The sequence below is a fragment of the Oncorhynchus tshawytscha genome, linkage group LG33 (genome assembly GCF_018296145.1).
Source record: "Oncorhynchus tshawytscha isolate Ot180627B linkage group LG33, Otsh_v2.0, whole genome shotgun sequence".
Taxonomy (NCBI): Eukaryota; Metazoa; Chordata; class Actinopteri; order Salmoniformes; family Salmonidae; genus Oncorhynchus; species Oncorhynchus tshawytscha.
Window position 1 is genome coordinate 8775134 of NC_056461.1, and position 23350 is coordinate 8798483.

The window sequence follows — 23350 nt, forward strand, 5'->3', positions numbered from 1 at the left end:
TCGCCCAACATCAGTGCCCGACTTCACTAATGCTCCTATGGCTGAATGGAAGCAAGTCCCCGCAGCAATGTTCCAACATATAGCAGCAAAGGGGGACCAAGTCCATATTAATGCTGATGATTCTGGAATGAGATGTTCTACGAGCAGGTGTCCACATACTTTTGGTAATGTAGTGTACCTCTTTATTTAGGTTGATGGCATGATGTTGAAATGTTGACTTTGATTCAAACATTCCATTTTACTCTCAACATTGAAACAACAAATATAGGATGACAAAGATTTTTACCGTTTCTATGTGGAGTTTTCAACACAATTTCAACATTTACAAAGTTCTGATGATTATGTTGAAATTAGATTGTTAGTCAGGTTAGTATTTAAGTTGAATCTGTATCCTAATTTCAATGTTTGCAATGCTTGTTGAAATGTGATGAAAACCGCATTAGTTTACTTTTTGAAAATCCAAATGTGCTTTCCACGTGGATTCCACGTCCGCAATAGGTTGACAAATGACGTTGAAACATTGGTTCAACCACTGTGTTCCCAGTGGGTCGCTTCAGTCTCTCTATCCCTCTACACAGGGGTGGCCAACACCTGGTTCTACTAATCAGCCTTGCTAGAACCTGACTGAGCATGTCAAGGTCCTGGATCGCGTCCTACCCCTTCCTCTACCTAACCTAAGGACCACCAGGACCTTGACATGTCGCATAGGGTTCTAGCAAGGCTGGAACATTAGCCTGAATACCTAGCTCAACACCTCTGCGCAGCCACCCTTCCTCTACCAGTATTACTTCCCGCTCTTCTCTAGCCTCCATCTCGCTGTTAATCCTCCACCACTCCCTCCCGTCTCCACTCCCTCCCGTCTCTATCACTGTCACTACTCAGCCCAGCCCACTACGACGCAGAGGAAGTCAAAGAGACCGTTATATAGAGAGAAGGGAATTAGACATATATATTTGTTTGTAGTGCACCATTTATAATAATTTATAATGCTGTAACAAAGGGGATCTTTTTGTACTCGATATGGACAAAACATTAACTGTGTAAAGATCAGTCTTTGTGCTGTTTTTAGTATGATGAAGAGAAGTGTTGGTTCTTTATGTGTATGAAACACGAGTAAAGTGTAATAAAAACGTAGGTTAACAACATGAAGTATAACAAACGTTGTTGTGGTCTTTAGTATGTTAACTGTGGTACGGTAATGATCGGTTCTGGCTACTCTACGCACATAATGTGTATGTTAAAGCTACACATGTCTTATATCGCATCCCGGAAGACATTGAAAACATTGTGAAATTATTCCCGGAGTTTGGGATTCCGCCAGCGACCTACTGAGTCATTGAAAGTTATAGAGCACAAATTGGGGCGTCTCTCTCTCCTCTCTCTCTCAATTCAATTGAAGGGCTTTATTGTCTTGGGAAACATATGTTTACATTGCCAAAGCAAGTGAAGTAGATAATAAACAGAAGAGAAATAAACAATAAAAATGTATTGTAAACATTACACTCACAAAAGTTCCAAAAGAATAAAGACATTTCAAATGCCATATGTGCAAATAGTTAAAAGTACAAAAGGGAAGATAAATAAACAGAAATATGGGTTGTATTTACAATGGTGTTTGTTCTTAACTGGTTGCTCTTTTCTTGTGGCAACAGATCATACATCTTGCTTCTGTGATGGAACACTGGGATTTCACCGAATAGATATGGGAGTTTATCGATATTGGGTTTGTTTTCGAATTCTTTGTGGGTCTGTGTAATCTGAGGGAAATGTCTCTCTCTATTATGGTCATACGTTTGGCAGGAGGTTAGGAAGTGCAGCTCAGTTTCCACCTCTCTCTCTCTGTTTTCTGATACGGGGCGGTATCAACATTGGGGTGTAGGACGTGTGCCCCTCCTCTTGCTGGTGACAGATAATAGTAGCGGGTGTGAGAAGGATTTGAACTTGCAACCGAGGCAGAGTGGAGGAGACTCCTAGTTGATGACCGAGCAGACTGCGCTCCGAAGAGAGAGGAAAAGAGAGCGCTATAACAGCTGGGACCAAAACATCTGTGCGCTAATCTACTCTTCTGGACCTTGTTCTGGGACTGGAACCCGGGCTCTTTGGAAGCCAGATCGAATACTTACTTGATGGATATCAGGACCCAAGGTATGATATTATAAATGTTAATTGAATAGCTTTTTTATGTAGGCATATTGTATTTTATAATATACTAAGGTTTGTCTTATTATGCCTTTCAAAGGCGGTTTACTCCTGTCGCTTAGCCTACGAGTCGATTTGCAGTTTCACATCGATATCTGTTCATTGACTTGTCTGACGCTTTGCTTGCTGTGATTTATCACCAGAGAGATGTCAGCGTTATGGTGACCAGGTTGATTTATGTTCTCACACTGATAAAGGACAGCTGATCACCGATGAGCTGGTCACAAATAACCTTGTCAGCACAGCTGCTGAGGCTGATCGCGAGGCGAGCGAGTTTATCAATTCAACTTCGGGGACACCTCCGAGTGGCGCGCGTCACAGGCAGCTGTCCAGTTGCGCGCGGTAACGTCCGTAGTAAAGTCGTCCCCAGTTTCAGCCTGGTGTGTTTGTCTTAATCCCGTGTCCACGGAGCTGCTGGACTGATGTTGTCCCTGCTTGTCGAAGCGGTTGTCACAGTGTGTCATTTCATTGATTGTTACAATACTACTCACCTTAATCAAAGCAGCGCCCCACCATTTTTTATTTATAACGTATTTCATGGAATTCTTCTCGTTTTTGCCATAGGGCACAGATGCCGTTTTTAAAGCACATTCCCTGCAATTATACCCATTTTGCCTTGAGGTGGAGATACATTTTTACAGTTTTAAAGTTAATTACCTGCAATTCTACACATGACTTACGCCATGTTAATGATATTTGAGTGAGAGTGACTAACAAAATCAATGGGGGCCCTCTGGAGGTCAGGGCCCCTGGGCACGTGCCTTGCGGGGTCCGTATTTGGCCCTGATTACTACAAGTTTAAGTAATTGCATAGACTAACTTACCAAGCAAAAAATTGTTAGCTGACGTGGCTAATTTAGTAACTCAGTGACTAACAGCACAAGAGAAAAACTGCTGATGCACAACCAAATGTTTAACTTACACCTTGTGTATTCTACTATTCGAACTAAACAGTGAGTTGAGCTCCCGACTGAGTTCCTTAAAAAAATAATTTATATATTTTGTTTTGGGTCGGGGCCCCCTAGTGGCCAGAGGTCGAAGCAAACGCTTATGTTGCTTATGTCTGGAACCTGCCCTGACTATGGCTCCCTAGCTCTGCGTTTGTGTTTTACTGAATCATTTCATTGTTGTATTGAAGTGAAGTAGGTTGAAGCAAGTTTAGCATGTAGGGTTTTCAACACTGAAAGCCTAAACAACAAGAACCATGTCTACTGTTGTGGCAGAATTGGGGTGAGCTGTTGTAACTTCTTAAGCATTATGCTCCGTTCAACTGTGACGTCAAGGCCTTTCATAGACTCCTGTTATGTCTGCATCCTAACACAAGGCCATTGTGTGCTGGAACAGTTGCTTGTATAAAATAGCTGTTGTGTGACAATATGATTGTATTATCACCTCTCACTATATAAGGGACATGGAACCATTTACTTTTGGAGCTCCTTCCCTGACTGCGATCAGAGAGGGATACGAGTCGATTTGCCGTTTCACATCGATATCTGTTCATTGACATGTGTGACGCTTTGCTTGCTGTGATTTATAACCAGAGAGATGTCAGTGTTATGGTGGCCAGGTTGATTTATGTTCTCACATAGATAACCTTATCTGTGATCAGCTGTCGAGGCTGAGCGCGAGGCGAGCGAGTTTATCTGTTCAACTTCGGGGACACCTCCGAATGGCGCGCGCGTCACAGGCAGCTGTCCAATTGCGCGCGGTAACGTCTGTAGTGAAGTCGTCCCCAGTTTCAGCCTGGTGTGTTTGTCTTAATCCCGTGTCCACGGAGCTGCTGGATTGATGTTGTCCCTGCTTGTCGAAGCGGTTGTCACAGTGTGTCATTTCATTGATTGTTACAATACTACTCACCTTAATCAAAGCAGCGCCCCACCATTTTTTATTTATAACGTATTTCATGGAATTCTACTCGTTTTGCCATAGGGCACAGATGCCGTTTTTAAAGCAAATTCCCTGCAATTATACCCATTTTGCCTTGAGGTGGAGATACATTTTTTTGCAGTTTTAAAGTTAATTTACCTGCATTTCTACACATGACTTATGCCATGTTAATGATATTTGAGTGAGAGTGACTAACAAAATCAATGGGGGCCCCCTGGAGGTCGGGGCCCCTGGGCACGTGCCCTGCATGGTCCGTATTTGGTCATGATTACTACAAGTTTAAGTAGCTGCTTAGACTAACTTACCAAGCAAAAACTTGTTAGCTGACGTGGCTAATTGAGTAACTCAGTGACTAACAGCACAAGAGAAAAACTGCTGATGCACAACCAAATGTTTAACTTACACCTTGTGTATTCTACTATTCGAACTAAACAGTGAGTTGAGATCCCGACTGAGTTCCTTAAAAAAATAATATACAGTTGAAGTCAGAAGTTTACATACACTTAGGTTGAAGTCATTAAAACTCGTTTTTTAACCACTCCACAAATGTATTGTTAACAAACAATCGTTTTGGAAAGTCAGTTAGGACATCTACTTTGTGCATGACACAAGTACTTTTTCCAACAATTGTTTACAGACAGATTATTTCACTTAGAATTCATTGTATCACAATTCCAGTGGGTCAGAAGTTTACATACACTAAGTTGACTGTGCCTTTAAACAGCTTGGAAAATTCCAGAAAATTATGTCATGGCTTTAGAAGCTTCTGATAGGCTAATTGACATAATTTGAGTCAATTGAAGGTGTGCCTGTGGATGTATTTCAAGGCCTACCTTCAAACTCAGTGCCTCTTTGCTTGATATCATGGGAAAATCAAAAGAAATCTGCCAAGACCTCAGAAAAAAATTGTAGACCTCCAAAAGTCTGGTTCGTCCTTGGGAGCAATTTCCAAACGCCTGAAGGTACCATGAACATCTGAATAGACAATAGTATGCAAGTATAAACACCATGGGACCATGCAGCCATCATGCCGCTCAGGAAGGAGATGCGTTTTGTCTCCTAGAGATGAATGTACTTTGGTGCGAAAAGTGCATATCAATCCCAGAACAACAGCAAAGTACCTTGTGAAGATGCTGGAGGAAACGGGTACAAAAGTATCTATATCCACAGTAAAACGAGTCCTATATCGACATAACCTGAAAGGCCGCTCAGCAAGGAAGAAGCCACTGCTCTAAAACCGCCATAAAAAAGTCAGACTACGGTTTGCAGCTGCACATTGGGACAAAGATTGTACTATTTGGAGAAATGTCCTCTGGTTTGATGAAACAAAAATAAAACGGTTTGGCCATAAAGACCATTGTCGTGTTTAGAAGTAAAAGGGGGAAGCTTGCCAGCTGAAGAACACCATCCCAACAGTGAAGCACGGGGGTGGCAGCATCATGTTGTGGGGATGCTTTGCTGCAGGAGGGACTGGTACACTTCACAAAATAGTTGGCATCATGTGGGAGGAAAATTATGTGGATATGTTGAAGCGACACCGCAAGACATCAGTCAGGAAGTTGAAGCTTGGTTGCAAATGGGTCTTCCAAATGGACAATGACCCCAAGCAGACTTCCAAAGTTGTGGTAAAATGACTTAAGGACAACAAAGTCAAGGTATTGGAGTGGCCATCACATAGCCCTGACCTCAATCCTATCGCAAATTTGAGGTCAGAACTGAAAAAGCGTGTGCGAGCAAGGAGGTCAACAAACCTTGACTCAGTTACACCAGCTCTGTCAGAAGGAATGGGCCAAAATTCACCCAGCTTATTTTGGGATGCTTGTTCAAGGCTACCTGAAATGTTTGATCCATTTAAACCATTTAAAAGCAATGCTACCAAATACTAATTGAGTGTATGCAAACTTCTAACCCACTGGGAATGTAATGAAAGAAATAACAGATGAAATAAATCATTCTCTCTACTATTATTCTGACATTTCACATTCTTCAAATAAAGTGGTGATCCTCACTGACGTAAGACAGGGAATTTTTACTAGGATTACATGTCAGGAATTGTGGAAAAACTGAGTTTAAATGTATTTGGCCAAGGTGTATGTAAACTTCCGACTTCGACTGTTTATATTATGTTTTGTGTCGGAGCCCCCTAGCGGCCTGGGGCCGAAGCAAATTATGTCGCTTATGTCTGGAACCTGCCCCAACTATGGCTCCCTAGCTCTGCGTTTGTGTTGAAGCAAGGTTGAAGGTTGAAGCAAGTTTAGTATCTAGGGATTTCAACACTGAAAGCCTAAACAACAACAATCATATCTATTGTTGTGGCAGAATTGAGGTGAGCTGTTGTAACTTCTTAAGCATTATGCTCCGTTCATCTGTGATGTCAAGGCCTTTCATAGACTCCTGTTATGTCTGCATCCTAACACAAGGCCATTGTGTTCTGGAACAGTTGCTTGTATAAAATAGCTGTTGTGTGACAATATGATTGTATTATCACCTCTCACTATATAAGGGACATGGAACCATTTACTTTTGGAGCTCCTTCCCTGACTGCGATCAGAGAGGGAACTACCTTGCAGCTGCTTGATTGAAATATTCACTGTTCTACAATTCAATTAGTCTCTGCCTTAATCTTTGGATCGAGTTTTCCACAACACTACATAGGCCTACAATATGTTATTTCCCCAGATTTGGTCAATACTTGCAAAAACTGACTGTATAGTTTTCCCAATAGGGTCATGCAATAGGCTCCTGGAGTCATACTAGGGGTTATTCGTGTGTGTGTGTGTGTGTGCGTGTGCGTGCGTGCGTGCGTGCGTGCGTGCGTGTGTGTGTGTGTGTGTGTGTGTGTGTGTGTGTGTGTGTGTGTGTGTGTGTGTGTGTGTGTGTGTGTGTGTGTGTGTGTGTGTGTGTGTGTGTGTGTGTGTGTGTGCGTGTGTGTGTGCGGGTGCACAGATAGAGCTTTCTCTATTCTCAGTGAATGATGTGCCTCCACTTCCCTGAGGCTGAAATTGTCCCTGTGATCACAGAGTCACTGGTTCAGGGCTCACTCTGGCTTCTCCCCCTTAATCACTACCGTTTATGGATCATGCTAAAGTAATATATACTGTATATACCGGTATAGAATTCATGACCATTTGGATGTGATGAACTCGGTGTGTGTTTTTTGTTCCACAGGTTTTGTAGAGATGTTGCATCTCAGGCACCTGCTCTGTCTGGTGTTTCTTTGTCGTGCGTTCGCTGAACAAGGTGAGTCTTGCTGTGTGTGTGTGTTTCACTCTGGACCAGAGTCTAACAAACTGGGAACAGGTCATTGGTTTCACACAGAAAACGGAGCTAGGCATTCACTCAGCTCCATCCATTTTCCCTCAGTCCTTTGGAAAAGGGTTTCTCAAACTCGGTCCTGGGGCCTCCAATAGGTGCACCTTTTGTCCCCCCCTCAGCACTACACAGCTTATTCAAATAATCAACTCATCATCAAGTTTTAATTATTTGAATCAGCTGCGTAGTACTAGAGCTAAAAACTAAACGTGCACCCCTGGGAGGCCCCGGGACCGAGTTTGAGAAAGCCGTGCTCTTGACATGCGCACACACACACACACTTCCACTTACCTCCATCTGGGGTCAAGTTAATCACACTGTAAGCTATCCGGATCACATACAGTACAGCCCTCCACTGAACCCATCCACAAACGAACCCCATGCTCTGTCTATCTGTTTGTTCTGTCATTTGGTGTCCTGAATTAAACCCATCCACCCTCTGTGCCTTCTGTCCTGATTTGACTTTACACGTTCACTCCGTAGTCAAATATATTAACCCCTCACCTTGACCCTCACTCAACCTTACCCCTAGCCCTGACCCCAAAGCTCATGTGCTTGCTTTTTGATAAAATAGCCATTTTGTCCTTACTAGCATGGCTAGATAGTAACACCCTCTGTCTCTCTCTAGATCCATCATGGAGGATGAAGGTAGAGAAGGCTGCCCCCGCTAGTGGCTCTCTGGCTGGCAGGGTGGTGCTACCATGCCACTTCTCCATCACCCCCACCACCCACAACCCTAGCACACAGGGCCCAGAGGACCAGCTGAGGATCAAGTGGACAAAGCTGGAGGAAGATGGGGAGAGTGTGGTGCTGGTGGCCCAGGGAGGAGTGATCAAGGTGGAGCAGGAGTACAAGGGCAGGGTGTCGGTGCCCAACCACCCCCAGGCATTAGGCGACGCCTCACTGATCGTTGCCCGCCTGAGGGCTAGCGACGCTGGGCTGTACCGCTGCGAGGTCATGCATGAGATGGAGGACACCCAGGATACTGTTCATCTCAATGTCAGCGGTGAGTGGACACACACATGGGAGTAGACACACACACACTGCGCACACATTTCGCCTATTGGGATGGGTCCATCGGTCCATGTGCTATTGTCATCAGCTACGGGAGTTGTTGGGTAATATAAATATAAATCATGTAAAAGTCTCTAATGTGTCGACCTCCTTTGTGTCTTTCCCTCTCAGACATTCTATTCCATAGGGAGCCTTTAGGTCACGATTCCCCAACTGACACCCCCGAATGTCCTGTGCAAATTCAATGTTGGACATGAAAGACTGTACAAACCACTAAGAAATCAGCTCCGAGTTATTGAAATCTGTTTCCAACTATTCCCACGCGTAATAGGATGATGCGTGTTCGTACACAAATGACAGCAAGGTTTGAAATGCCTACGTGTGTTTTAGTCAAATATGATCTGTTTGGGCTTCTACAGATGATTAGCAATTATGTTCCGCCCTATCAAAACTTTTACAGTACATTGTCTTATGTAGCTCATGGTGGAGGGGGGGGGGATACAGTATACTACTGTGTGGAATTCAAGCTGGGTATCTTTCATAAGGAGAAACCCCCTGAATAACCTAGATTGTCACATAGTGTGCATTAGAGATGAACAACGGTCTGTTGGTACAACGGTCTGTCGGTACCATGGTCTGTTGGTACAGTCTCTGTGTGTAGATACAACCAGAGACAGCTCTCTCTGACTAACAACTCTTTTTAATGCTCGTCAGTCTATTCAGCGAACTCTACAACTGGAGCCAGTTTCCTAGAGGGTGAAACAATGAACTCTCTTATGAACTTGGAAAACAGGGCTCTGATTGCACCAGGCGAACATCCTCGGGCAGTTCCAGGATGTCAGAGGGGCTAAAGTATTGCAGGGCAGTCTTCTTCCCTGTCCTATCTGCAGTCTGATGCTCGTGTTACTTGGTCGTCTCGGTTTCCTTATTTGAATGCACTTATTGTGCAGTAAGTGGATCTGGGCGACAGTTTTTTTTCTAAATTGCTTGTGAAAGTGGGCTCGCTGGTTGCGTCCTTTCGGTAACCGTCTCGATACTCAACACAGGCACTCACCACACAAACACACACACTGACCTCCTGTCTCTGTCTCTCTCCAGGTGTGGTGTTCCACTACAGGTCTGCTTCTAGCCGCTATACCTTTTCCTTTCCCGGGGCCGTTGGCGCGTGTCGCGCGGCCGGGGCAACCATCGCTACGGCCGAACAGCTGACTGCCGCCTTCGAGGACGGACTGGACCAATGTGACGCCGGCTGGATGGCCGACCAGACAGTCAGGTGTGTTTGCGTGTTACACAACTCTCAACTGCTGTGGCTGGTGATGAAACCCAATATGTTTAGTACCCGTCTCAAGGATACCTCCGGCCCTGTCAGAGTATGTCTGGTAAACTACATTTCCCATGCTCCCCCTCTCGCTCTTCCCTGTAGATACCCAATCACGAAGCCCCGTCCTGGTTGCATGGGCGATATGATGCACAGGCCTGGGATCAGGACGTATGGGCTCAGAGACCCTAAAGAGACCTACGACGTCTACTGTTACGCAGACCAACTACACGGTGAGAAAGTGTGTGTGCATGAGTGAGTTTTAGTGTTGGGTGTTTCCTGATGGCGAGTTAAAGCGTGTGTCTCATTGGGTAAAGTGTGCATACTTCTCCCCCTGCAGGTGAGGTGTTCTATGCTCCTATCCGTTACAAGCTGACCCTTCGCCAGGCTAAGCGCGCGTGCGAGACGCAGGGGGCGGTGCTCGCCTCCCCTGGCAACCTGTTCGCCGCGTGGCGCGGAGGCCTGGATCGCTGTGACTACGGCTGGCTGTCAGACGGGAGCGCCCGCTACCCCATCTCGGTCCCCAGGCCCCAGTGTGGAGGAGGGCTGCTGGGGGTCCGGACTCTGTACCGATTCCCCAACCAGACTGGCTTCCCCAAACCTATTGACAGACATGGAGCGTTCTGCTTCAAGGGTAAGACTTGTGTAAGGCTACTACCACCACGGTTGCTAAAGCTACTGTCGCTGCTACTATGGCGGCGATGACAATGGTGATCACAATGATTATATTGAGAATGGGGAGGAAGAAGAAGAAGAGCGAGAGGAGGAGCCAGACATTGAGATATGGGAGAGAGAAGTAGTGAGAAGGGGGGAGAGAGTAGACGTGTTCTTAAGGAGGGAGGGGGAGGGAGGGGGTCGCAGGCTAGAGAGGAGCTGTTCCCCTAACAGACATTCAGACTTGGCAGGCCAGAGTAGCATCAGGGATATTTATGTGGTTTCTCGCAGGCTCAATGAGTTATGGCCCGTCCTGTGTGGGGATGAACTCTCACCTTGTTTTCACTTCCTGCTGAGGGTTGTTTAAACGACCGAGCCTGCGGGGACAGAGCACCACTATGAGACAGAGAAAGGGTTGTGTGGGGGGAGAAGGGGGAGATGGAGAGAGGGAGAGGGGCAGAGAGAGGGAGAGGGGAGGGAGTTAGAGAGAGACGATCAGAGATAGAGAGAAGAGGATGGAAAGGCTGGTTAAGGTGAAACTGTTAGTTTACAGTAAAAGGCTGAATGCTTCCTTGAGCAACACACAAACTTTACATTTTAAATGTTCGTTTTCAGTTGACATGATTTGTATTGTAGTTCAAGTTACAGGCATTTGTTAGGATGTGTGTGTTTAAAGCTTTTAAAAGGACTTTTATTGCGATACCATGTTGGACACATCTGTTTGCACAGTAAGCATGTACTTTACATCTGGAAAGACAATGGCCACTCCTTTCCGCTCCTTGCTTTACTGTATCACCCCATACTCCCTGCCTTATGCTTAACTGCAATCTCTAACCCATACATCATCTTCCTTTCCCTACATTACTGCAGTATGCAGTGTCCCCTTCCTCTCCCTGCATTACTGCATTCCCCTACCTCCTGCACCTCTTCTTTACTGCAGTCTATGAGTCTATGAGTGCAGTCCCAACCAGTCTCCAACCTCCCATTCCTCTCTCTCTACCTTACTGCAGCCTCCAACCTCCCATTCCCCTCTCTGCCTTACTGCAGCCTCCAACCTCCCATTCCCCTCTCTGCTTTACTGCAGTCTCCAACCTCCCATTCCCCTCTCTGCCTTACTGTAGTCTCCAACCTCCCATTCCCTTCTCTGCCTTACTGTAGTCTCCAACCTCCCATTCCTCTCTCTGCTTTACTGCAGTCTCCAACCTCCCATTCCCCTCTCTGCCTTACTTCAGTCTCCAACCTCCCATTCCCCTCTCTCTGCCTTACTGCAGTCTCCAACCTCCCATTCCTCTCTCTCTGCCTTACTGCAGCCTCCAACCTCCCATTCCCCTCTCTCTGCCTTACTGCAGTCTCCAACCTCCCATTCCCCTCTCTCTGCCTTACTGCAGCCTCCAACCTCCCATTCCCCTCTCTGCCTTACTGCAGTCTCCAACCTCCCATTCCCCTCTCTCTGCCTTACTGCAGCCTCCAACCTCCCATTCCCCTCTCTCTGCCTTACTACAGTCTCCAACCTCCCATTCCCCTCTCTGCCTTACTGCAGTCTCCAACCTCCCATTCCCCTCTCTCTCTACCTTACTGCGGTCTCCAAACTCCCATTCCCCTCTCTCTGCCTTACTGCGGCCTCCAACCTCCCATTCCCCTCTCTCTGCCTTACTGCGGTCCTCAACCTCCCATTCCCCTCTCTCTGCCTTACTGCAGTCTCCAACCTCCCATTCCCCTCTCTCTGCCTTACTGCAGTCTGCCACCTACCAACCTCCCATTCCTCTCTATCTTACTGCAGTCTCCAGCCTCTTCATCCTCTCTATCTTACTGTAGTCTCCAGCCTCTTCATCCTCTCTATCTTACTGCAGTCTCCAGCCTCTTCATCCTCTCTATCTTACTGTAGTCTCCAGCCTCTTCACCTTACTGCAGTCTGCAACCTGTCCTTCTTCTCTCTACCTTACTGCAGTCTGCAACCTCTCCTTCTTCTCTCTACCTTACTGCAGTCTGCAACCTCTCCTTCCTCCCTCTACCTTACTGCAGTCTGCAACCTCTCCTTCCTCCCTCTACCTTACTGCAGTCTGCAACCTCTCCTTCCTCCCTCTACCTTACTGCAGTCTGCAACCTCTCCTTCCTCCCTCTACCTTACTGCAGTCTGCAACCTCTCCTTCCTCCCTCTACCTTACTGCAGTCTGCAACCTCTCCTTCTTCTCTCTACCTCACTGCAGTCTGCAACCTCTCCTTCCTCCCTCAACCTTACTGCAGTCTGCAACCTCTCCTTCCTCCCTCTACCTTACTGCAGTCTGCAACCTCTCCTTCCTCCCTCTACCTTACTGCAGTCTGCAACCTCTCCTTCCTCCCTCTACCTTACTGCAGTCTGCAACCTCTCCTTCCTCCCTCTACCTTACTGCAGTCTGCAACCTCTCCTTCCTCCCTCTACTTTACTGCAGTCTGCAACCTCTCCTTCCTCCCTCTACCTTACTGCAGTCTGCAACCTCTCCTTCCTCCCTCTACCTTACTGCAGTCTGCAACCTCTCCTTCCTCCCTCTACCTTACTGTAGTCTGCAACCTCTCCTTCCTCCCTCTCTACCTTACTGCAGTCTGCAACCTCTCCTTCCTCCCTCTACCTTACTGCAGTCTGCAACCTCTCCTTCCTCCCTACACCTTACTGCAGTCTGCAACCTCTCCTTCTTCTCTCTACCTTACTGCAGTCTGCAACCTCTCCTTCCTCCCTCTACCTTACTGCAGTCTGCAACCTCTCCTTCCTCCCTCTACTTTACTGCAGTCTGCAACCTCTCCTTCCTCCCTCTACCTTACTGCAGTCTGCAACCTCTCCTTCCTCCCCCTACCTTACAGCAGTCTGCAACCTCTCCTTCCTCCCCATACCTTACTGCAGTCTGCAACCTCTCCTTCCTCCCTCTCTACCTTACTGCAGTCTGCAACCTCTCCTTCTTCTCTCTACCTTACTGCAGTCTGCAACCTCTCCTTCCTCCCTCTACTTTACTGCAGTCTGCAACCTCTCCTTCCTCCCTCTACCTTACTGCAGTCTGCAACCTCTCCTTCCTCCCCCCCTACCTTACAGCAGTCTGCAACCTCTCCTTCCTCCCTCTACTTTACTGCAGTCTGCAACCTCTCCTTCCTCCCTCTCTACCTTACTGCAGTCTGCAACCTCTCCTTCTTCTCTCTACCTTACTGCAGTCTGCAACCTCTCCTTCCTCCCCATACCTTACTGCAGTCTGCAACCTCTCCTTCCTCCCTCTCTTCCTCCCTCTCCAACTTCACGACTGACGTAACCCAATGTCTTCCACATGGTTGGCCCATTCTTTCAGGGTCAGGGCTTAGGACTGGATCCTGGCTCGAAACATGGCTCTGATTTGGTGGGTCATTAGACAACGATAACTCTAGGGGGGGTCACAGCAGAAACCCAGTGACAGTTAGGAAACCAAAGCAGTTCATAGTGTGGGGTTGCAAGGTGAAGGAGAATGAGTTCAACAGAGAACCAGCGCCCTGTTTAACTCCACCGTGCTTGCTCCTCTCTCTTCTGTTCCTCCCGTTTATGAGCCTGTGTGTGTGTGTGTGTGGGTGTGTGTGTTTTTTATTTATTTTTTACTAGGGGAAAACCCAACTCATGCTATCTACACGGCGAGAAGCACAGAGAGAAACAGGACAGGTCCCTAATGCATTACAGCGGGCCCCTTCCCAGAGAGAGAGGGGAACATGAGAGAAAGAGGGAGGGCAAGTCTTACTTGCCCAAGAGTATCATTCTCATCATGATCATCATCATTATCAGATTACCAGTATCAATTTACACACTTGCAACCCTCTTTTTGCAGACACTAAATATTCTGTTGCAATCTAGTGGTTTCTAAAAGACCATTTGATGAAATCCATAACATAATGCACATGAAACGGTAACGTCTCCGACCGTGTGTGGCTGATTCATACAGCTCAGAAACTATATGTGAGCAGGGTCTTGCATTTAGCCTATAGGGCATGCGGGCTAATGCATAGTGGAAGTGACATGGCTAACGGGACTCGGGACAGACTGCAGGCCAGCCAGATGGCCTGGCCCAGCCAAACACGTGACATCAGACCAGGGCTGGAGATGGAGCTAGCTTGGCTGGGCTGGATGCTGGACTGTCCACGTCCCCTCACAGTTTGAGTGAGCGGGTGAACTCTCCCTGAGTGCCTTTGCTCAGAGTCCTGCCAGCTATACACACCTCCAACACACAGAGAGAGAGAGAGGGGGATGGAGTGAGGGGTGGAGAGTGGGGGTGAAAGAGAGAGCGAGAAGCAGAGAGAGAGAGAGAGGGGGATGGAGTGAGGGGTGGAGAGTGGGGGTGAAAGAGAGAGCGAGAAGCAGAGAGAGAGAGAGGGGGATGGAGTGAGGGGTGGAGAGTGGGGGTGAAAGAGCGAGCGAGAAGCAGAGAGAGAGAGAGGGGGATGGAGTGAGGGGTGGAGAGTGGGAGTGAAAGAGAGCGAGAAGCAGAGAGAGAGGGGGAAAGAGAAGTGGCCAAAGAAAGGGAGGAAAAGAGAGATAGGGAGTGTGGGAGAGCGGAAGGGGTGGGGGTGAGGGGGTGGCATCCAACATTTTGAGAGGGTGGGGGCTAAAATGGAATATATACATTAAAACATAATTATGACATGACAGTATGTCGGTAAGGTTAACGTGCATGCGTCAGCTGTCCATGAGACAAGCAGCGAGCACGTTACACAGGTGCATTGTGGATGTGGGCGACACAGAGAGGGATGTTATGACTTTGCATGTATGTAGGCCTTCCCTTTTCCACTGATGGTAAAGGGTTACTAGAGGAAAAAAGAGACATGTTGCTATTTTCTACCGGAGGAAAAAGAGACATGTTGCTATTTTCTACAGGAGGAAAAAGAGACATGTTGCTATTTTCTACCGGAGGAAAAAAGAGACGTGTTGCTATTTTCTACCGGAGGAAAAAGAGACATGTTGCTATTTTCTACCGGAGGAAAAAAGAGACATGTTGCTATTTTCTACAGGAGGAAAAAGAGACATGTTGCTATTTTCTACCGGAGGAAAAAGAGACATGTTGCTATTTTCTACCGGAGGAAAAAAGAGACGTGTTGCTATTTTCTACCGGAGGAAAAAGAGACATGTTGCTATTTTCTACCGGAGGAAAAAGAGACATGTTGCGCCAGTGTTGGAACATAGCAGGTTGTGCGTAGCCGAAAGAAACGTTTCAGCACATCTAGGTGTGTGTTTGCGGGTGTGTGTGTATGCATACACGCTTATGCCAGGGGAAAAGGGAGGTCGGAGGTTTACAGTTGGCCTAAAACAACCATTTTTAACACAGTTCACACGCCATGCAGTCTAAAAATACAGACCTCCTGGCAGAGAGAGAAAGAGAGACATTCTGACAGACTGACCCCCGCTGGCACTGACACTTAATGATTCTTAACGGCTGACGTCGCTCTTTAAAAAATGTAACTCTCTGGGTTTGATGTCCTTTTACAGCCTGCTGCTGTGAGCTGACGCCGTTCGGATTCTGACAACACCATGTTTAGCGTTCCCCCGATAAGCATTCTGTTTCTCCGTTGTCTTCGATTTACTATGGCACTGCATGTTCATTCGTCTTTCTATTTGCCTCGGAGTACACGACTGTGATCTCAGGTGATGTCATCTGAGAGACCACCTCATAGTGGCAACGTGAAATGTGTTGTGCTTAAACCCCTCCTCTCTGTCTCTGCAGGTAAGGAACCAGAGATCCCCCCTCCTGGACCTGTGACGACCACGGATGCTCGCAGGACAGACACGGCCACAGATGAACCTCGCACTACCTACCACGCAGGCGGACCAAACCTTACAGGCTCAACTCCCGCAGACAGAGCTGACCGCACAGCTGCAGACAAACCACACCAAACAACTGGCCAAGACAGAAGTGAGCATACAGGTGGACCACACGATACCGCTTATACAGGCACAGTCCGACATTACACTGCCACTGACGGAACACACACCGCCAAAGACGAGCATCGCACCACTGACCGCGAGACGACAGGCAAAGACAGAACTACCCAGGTAGGAGACAGAACGACAGACCAAAAGACAGACTTCTCTGTTGGTACCACTCAGTTCCCTGAGTACGATGGGGAGGACTTTGTCCCAGACCTAACCAAGGTAGAGTCATTGCCCCCCATGGGTGATCCCCTGCTCCCCCTGCAGCTGCCCCCTCTCCCCACCATCCGTTCCCAGCCCACCCGCCCCCAACTAGACATCAACCAGGGGGGAGACAAGGAAGAGGGGGAGGTTCAGACAGGCTCAGGCAGGGGGGAGAGCAGTGGGAGTGGGGAGGGGAGCAGTAGTGATGGGGAGAGTGAGGGGGATGACCGGGGAGTGATGACTCCCACACAGGGCTTCACGGCAGTCACAGGACTGGGGTCGGACCCCTCACGCCCAGGACAACCAGGGTACCCAGGACATCCAAAGGGGTATCCAGGGTTGGTCACCCCAGAGCATGGCCCATCAGGTGGGGACAAAGTGACAGGACAGCAGCCTGCTGTGGTCTACAAGGAGGAGGAGGGCAAGAGCTCTAGAACAACAACCCACAGCCAACCAGGAGCCACGGAATCATACGGCATGGACAAATCGGTGGCTACCCATGAGGAGGCCTCGCCCACCAAACCACCAATCCACCTCATCATCGTCGACGTGCACGACCGGAACCAATCAGGTGAGAGTTTACAGTCGACTCTGATGACAAGGTAATGTTCCATTTAATAATACACAACCAAACAAACTCTTATCTCAACACTGCTAACTCTGTGTATGTGGACATAACACCTCTGTTTCCAGGTATGTTCTCATGATTGTATCGCCAAACTATGAACTGTCTCAGGCACCTTGTGAAGTGACTGTAATAAGTCCTGTTTTATAAACTGGGTGGTTTGAGCCCTGAATGCTGATTGGCTGACAGCCATGGTATATCAGACCATATACCATGGGAATGACAAAACATTTATTTTTACTGCTCTAATTACATTGGTAACCAGTTTATAATAGCAATAAGGTACCTCAGGGGTTTGGGATATATGGCCAATATACCACGGCTAAGGGCTGTATCAAGGCACTCCGCATTGCGTTGTGGATAAAAACAGCCCCCATATACCACACCTCCTCTGGCCTTATTGCTTAAGTATACTCTAACATTATGAGTCTCTGTGGGCGACTGTGTGTGCTGAAGGACTCTCTGGGCTTCAGAGTGAGCTGCTTGTAGTGACGCTCTGTCGGATCTCGACAGATGTCCAGTGTAGGAATGGTCAGTCAAAGATAGTAGCATGGAAAGAGAGTATACAGTACACATGGCTAAAGAGTGTGTGTGTGTGGGGCATGGACAGGAAGGAGACAGTGACCACCTTTTAACCAGGCTGGACAACTGTGTCCTAAAACTGACCTGATGCATCTCCATAATATATGAATATCTCCGTTATTAAAAGAGATTTCCAGCCTTGGCTGCTGTAGGAGTTCAGTATCTGTGGGAACATTTTAGATTTAGGGATGACCTAACTTAGCTGTGTTTCTCTCTGTGTGCGTGCATGCGTGGGTGGGTGGGCGTTATGGTGGGCCTTAGGGGGCCGACCATACCTCCTTGCCCATCCAAATAAAATATTGGTATATTTATAACTTATTTGACCAACACACGGCCAACAGAAAGATGCATCAATCTCATGAAAGCATCTGAGCGAGCGAGTGAAACGGCACCCCTCTGTCCCAGTATGTGTAGACCACGTATCTGATCATGTCTGCACCAAAAGAGTGGCGTGTCATACTATTTCTGTCCAGACAACATCAGACACATGGGCCACATATAGAAGGCCGCTGTTTCGCTTGCGTGGGTGCTTTCTCCAGTGGTATGCTTAGTTCCAACAGAGAGGAAGAGGTGAAGCAAGAGGGCTCACTTTCACCAAATAAAAGCCCAATGCGTTTCTATGGGAATAACATGCTTGTCGCCTGCCTTCCCGCCTTTGGGACCAAAGACTCCCATTGTATAGGGCGGGGACATGAGCATCTCGTCATTATATACAGGATCTCTGGTTTCAGCCAAAGGAATTTGGTGGGTGCAGTGCACTGTTAGGATGTTGGATTGTCCTAAAGTAAATGTATGTTTCGCCAAAATCGTATAATTTCTCCTGTGTAAATAAACCCATTCAAAATACTTTACCAAATTGTATTTTTTTGAAGATAGAAAGGAATGCAGACAGGCGCAGTAGATAGATTGTGATTTAAAGAACCAGAATTTTCAGCAGGATATTTTCTACTGCTTTTATTTTCCCCCGGCTTTAGGCCTCTATGTATTTGACTTAAATTGGCGATGGAAGTTTTATGCCTACTGCTGCATCTCTTGAGCTCTGTGCTCTCATTTCTTTCGCCGCCAATGGATCACAGTGTGTCAATGGTCCCATGTGATAGAGGCTAGTGGCTCTGGGCAAAGTCCAATTTTTACTTCAGATTTTTAGGATTTAACCAGGTGACAATGATTTTTGAGAAACGAAAACGTCATTATTGAAATTCAACTGTTCCAATAAAAAGCACATGTTGAAATAATCAGAATTGGCACGCAGATGGGTAGAAACGGTAGGATAAATTGTGAGCTTCCCCAAACTTGAATCCCACATGCTGCCTGTGGTCTTTACTACTACAGCCATTTAAAAAAAAAAAAAGCATATGAGGTCCCGTGGGAAAGAAACGTGGAAATCAAAGGCCCGTCCAACTCATTATTTCTGCCTCCGGGTCTGCTGTGTGTGCCTGCTTTGTGTGCTTCAGGTGATGTCTTAAGGAAATCTCTGTCCTGACTGAGGATCACCTCTGGATCCTTTCCAGCTGTTTGTTGTCTTGGTTTAATAGAGAAGTTGTGTCGTTATCGTCTCTGTCCATTTGCAACCCGTTGACATGTAAGCACACCCGCAGGTTCTGCACAACCAGATGTGGAAACACGTTAAGTCATTTTTCGTCTTGTAGCTTGGCAGTTACTTTCCCGCGAGGGCGGGAGAGAGAAAGAGAGGCATACGTGACCCCGAGGTCAAATGGCAGAGCCTCTCTCAGATCAGTCAGCGTTGTAATCACTCTCAACTAAATGCTCCCTCGGTCTGCTTCCTTCATCGACCCTCTATAACATTCCCATCTCTCCCTTCATTCCTTCCCAACATTACACCACACCCCATGCCTCTCCCCTTTTTCTCTTTTAATGTGTGTGAGTCTACCGGCTCCGCTACCCGATCCAAGCCATAACGTTTATGAATGCCTATTGTTTATTATTAAAGGGACATATTGTATATTGGATCCTGTATTGGGTCATATTTCAACCAGTAACTCAATAAGAGTTTAGTTCCTCAGTGGGTTATACTTCCACAATTTCTACACAAGTAAAGGGAATTGAGACATTGAAATATGGAGTATTACAGATGGATCTTAATTTCATCACCCTTTTGTTGCTAAGAATTGTCCTGCACAGCAGGGATTGCAAACTTGTAGTGTATTTGAGTCTTAAAGGGTTCTAAAGTTTGTAATTGTGACATTTCAGACTTGATTTGCCCGAACGAAAAATGTATCGACCCCTACTAAAATGTCCATTAATTATAAATCACATAATAATTCACATTTCCTGTTGCAGCAGGATTATTCTCCTGTTGTAGCAAACTAGCTCAAATTAAGATCCTACATCTGTGTAGTTAAATCTTCCTGTTTCGCATATAGTAGATAGTATATGATCAGTATCTGATTCACAACCTCTTTAGGTTGGGTTTGGGTTTTATTAACATGGTTAAGTATGACAAATACACACACACACACACACACACACACACACACTCATTCAACGGCAGATTAAAAGTCTACCGTCTCACATGGTTTTATTTGTCCCCAGAGACATAACTAACCTCAGGTTTAGTGCTACCCTGTCCAAATGTGCTTCCCCTTGCACCCGTTCCCGCAATATAGGTTCCATGTGTACCATAAAGACCTAATGAAGACACAAACCTGCATTGTTCAAATAATGCTTCTGGCTCTCATTGAACCAGTCATAAGCCAACACACAGCATACACTATTAAGTCTTTGTGGATAGTATAACAGCATATTGGCATATTGCAATGCTGAAACAATTATTATTTATCAACCATGTGCATTAGTGTTTCACTGTGGTGTGTTTCTGGTAGACCTGAATCTGTAGGATTTGCAGGTCATTATGTTCACACACACACACACACACACACACACACACACACAGCCTTGTACAGCTAACCTTGTGGGGACACACAATTCAGTCCCGTTCAGAATCCCTAACCTTAAACCTAACCTTAACTCTAACCCTAAACTGAACCCTAACTCCTAACCTTAAACGTAATTCTAACCCAAATTCTAATCTCAACCACCAACACCCTAGAAATAATGTCACCAGTTCTTTTCTTCCGTTTACTATTCTTGTGGGGACTTCTGGTCCCGTCCACACACACACACACACACACACACACACAGACCGACAGACACACACCCTCACTCTTTCTCTGACTGGGTTGTTCCTGTGTTTCCAGTGGACCACATCCTGCAGATTCTGGGACACCCTTTAGGGGGTAATGGAGATTTCCAGTCCCCTCTCATCCCAGCCTTCCCAGTTACCCAGAGTGAGGCCATTCGCGGCAGTGAGGACTCTGACGGCATGCATCCCATCCCTTTTCCCCCAACGCTCAGCTTCATCAACGGGAAACACCAGGTCAGATTTACTGTCTGGATGTGTGAGAGGTGTTTAGCCTCTCTTTCAAGGACAATGGAAGTAGAAAAAGCATAATTGAGATGGGTTGCATGAAGTGATACGACAATAACAACAATAAATATTCATTCATTCATTCATTTACTCATTCATCCATTCATCCATTCATTCAGCAGGAGGCTAGAGGAGACCAGTTTGAGATGGCCACACCAGTCTATGGTGAACTGGGAGGAGAGATGGAGCAAGGAGAGGAGAAAAGCCCCACTCCCTTTGACTATGACTCCATCCATACTGGAGAGACCAGCCAGTCCACTGCTACAGACACAGACGGAGATACAAACAGACACACAGAGGAAGACACGGACAGAGGCACAGGCAGAGACAGGACAGGAAAGACGGAGAGCTCCAATGGAACAACCCCTAATTCCCAACACACATCCCCAGTCTCTTCACCAGTCTCAGCCTCATCCTCTGGTTCCCCCCATACTTCCCCAGATGGCGTCTCGCCTGACGAGGACATGGAAGGGTCAGGCGGCCGTACCCAGGAGGGCTCAGCAGAAGACACCCGACCCACCCCCGCCTCAGACAGCCAATCAGGCGTGGTCACAGACGAGACGGAGATTGGAGGGGCGGAGAGTGTCACACACGCCCCGTCTCATACACACTCTGCTCACACTAAGGACACAAACACTATTGATACTTACACCAAGGACACACACACTCCATCGCACGCACACTCTACTCGCACTAAGGACACAAACACTATTGATACTGACACCAAGGACACACACACTACATCACAGACAGAGGCAGGAGACTTCGAGGGGTCTTCATCGGCAGAAGAGGAAGGCTCGGCACAGGAGGTGTACCCACCTGAAGACCCCAGATACACTAGCCCCGGCGGTCCTGGAGCCATCGAAGCTCCCCCGGTGGGGCCTGGGGTTGAGGGACAGGTGACTGTTACACCCAAACCAGAAGTCAGACCAGGAACCATGCCAACCCAGGCAGGAGAGACTGTAGGACACCACCCTGGACATCACACAGACTCTTCTACACAGCACAGAGACCACTCCCGCCAACCTGCCACACAGGAGAAAGATCTCTCCACTCATACTAAAGCTCAGACCAGACACCCCTCTTCAGATGGGAAGGACCAAACCAATCAGCATAACACACACGATAGCAATCACTCCACAGACACTCAGGATGGATCCATGTACCCTCCTACACAAACCACCCAGCATCCAACACACGTTAGGGATCCCACCAAGAACCAGACCACATACCATAGAGATCACTCCACCCACACTAAGGACCAAACAGAACAGCCCTCTCACCCTAGATTCCCCCCCACCCACCATAAGAACCAAACCAGTCACTCTACTACAGATCAGAAGACCCCACAGCACCTGAACCAAACACACACACCCCCTGCACACACCTCCACTCCACCTCCCTCCCGCCCCATCCACGACTGGGCCCAGACCCCCCAGACCCCCCAGACCCCCCGGCCTGAGGGAGAGGAGTTTGTGGATTATGACCGGGCGATTGGTCCTCCTCTGCTGGAGGCCGGCCCCCATGCTCCTAAAGAACCTCAGACCACATACCAACCTGAAACAGGAACTGACTACTACATCGTGGACCAGACTGTCGATGTCAGAGGTAGGTGTAAATCTCAGAGTCTATTCAGTGGTTTAACAATGGGTTGGTGACGTCATCATGGCCGCTGTCATCTCTGCTCTCATGGTTGTTGTTGAATGTTGATGATGATAATGATGTTGTTGATGACGACGATGAGGATGATATATATGTGTGTGTCTCAGGACTGCAGCAGTGCACAGTGAATGTGTGTTTGAACAAAGCATCCTGCTACCAGAGAGGCAGAGCCAGCATCTGTGTGTGTCCAACTGGATACACTGGACAGCGCTGCGAGACAGGTACACACACACACACACACACACACACACACACACACACACACACACACACACACACACACACACACACACACACACACACACACACACACACGAGCAGATATCATATTGTATCTGTTATTTGTGTAGATGTTGATGAATGCCAGTCCAACCCATGTCGTAATGGAGCCACCTGTATGGACGGAGTCAACTCCTTCACCTGTTTGTGTCTACCCAGCTACACAGGAGGGCTCTGTGAACAAGGTAACACCCACACACACACACACACACACACACACACACACACACACACACACACACACACACACACACACACACA

At 47.3% G+C, this 23350-nt stretch overlaps 1 protein-coding gene across 5 annotated transcripts in view; it reads left to right on the forward strand.

Annotated features, from left to right (window-relative positions):
• Positions 1 to 1934: 1934 nt before the first annotated feature.
• LOC112230844 (versican core protein) overlaps positions 1935 to 23350 on the forward strand; it is a 33084-nt gene continuing 11668 nt past the window's right edge. For 4 of the 5 annotated variants that reach the window (XM_042311004.1, XM_042311007.1, XM_042311006.1 and 1 more), the window contains exons 1-11: positions 1935 to 2145; positions 7255 to 7326; positions 8027 to 8404; positions 9511 to 9685; positions 9836 to 9963; positions 10071 to 10364; positions 16084 to 17064; positions 20919 to 21097; positions 21268 to 22756; positions 22918 to 23031; positions 23161 to 23274. In XM_042311004.1, the coding sequence (XP_042166938.1) occupies positions 2127 to 2145; positions 7255 to 7326; positions 8027 to 8404; positions 9511 to 9685; positions 9836 to 9963; positions 10071 to 10364; positions 16084 to 17064; positions 20919 to 21097; positions 21268 to 22756; positions 22918 to 23031; positions 23161 to 23274 (3943 nt within the window). In that variant the 5' untranslated portion in view covers positions 1935 to 2126. The remainder of the gene's footprint in view (positions 2146 to 7254; positions 7327 to 8026; positions 8405 to 9510; positions 9686 to 9835; positions 9964 to 10070; positions 10365 to 16083; positions 17065 to 20918; positions 21098 to 21267; positions 22757 to 22917; positions 23032 to 23160; positions 23275 to 23350) is intronic. The other variant, XM_042311005.1, reaches the window with a different exon arrangement.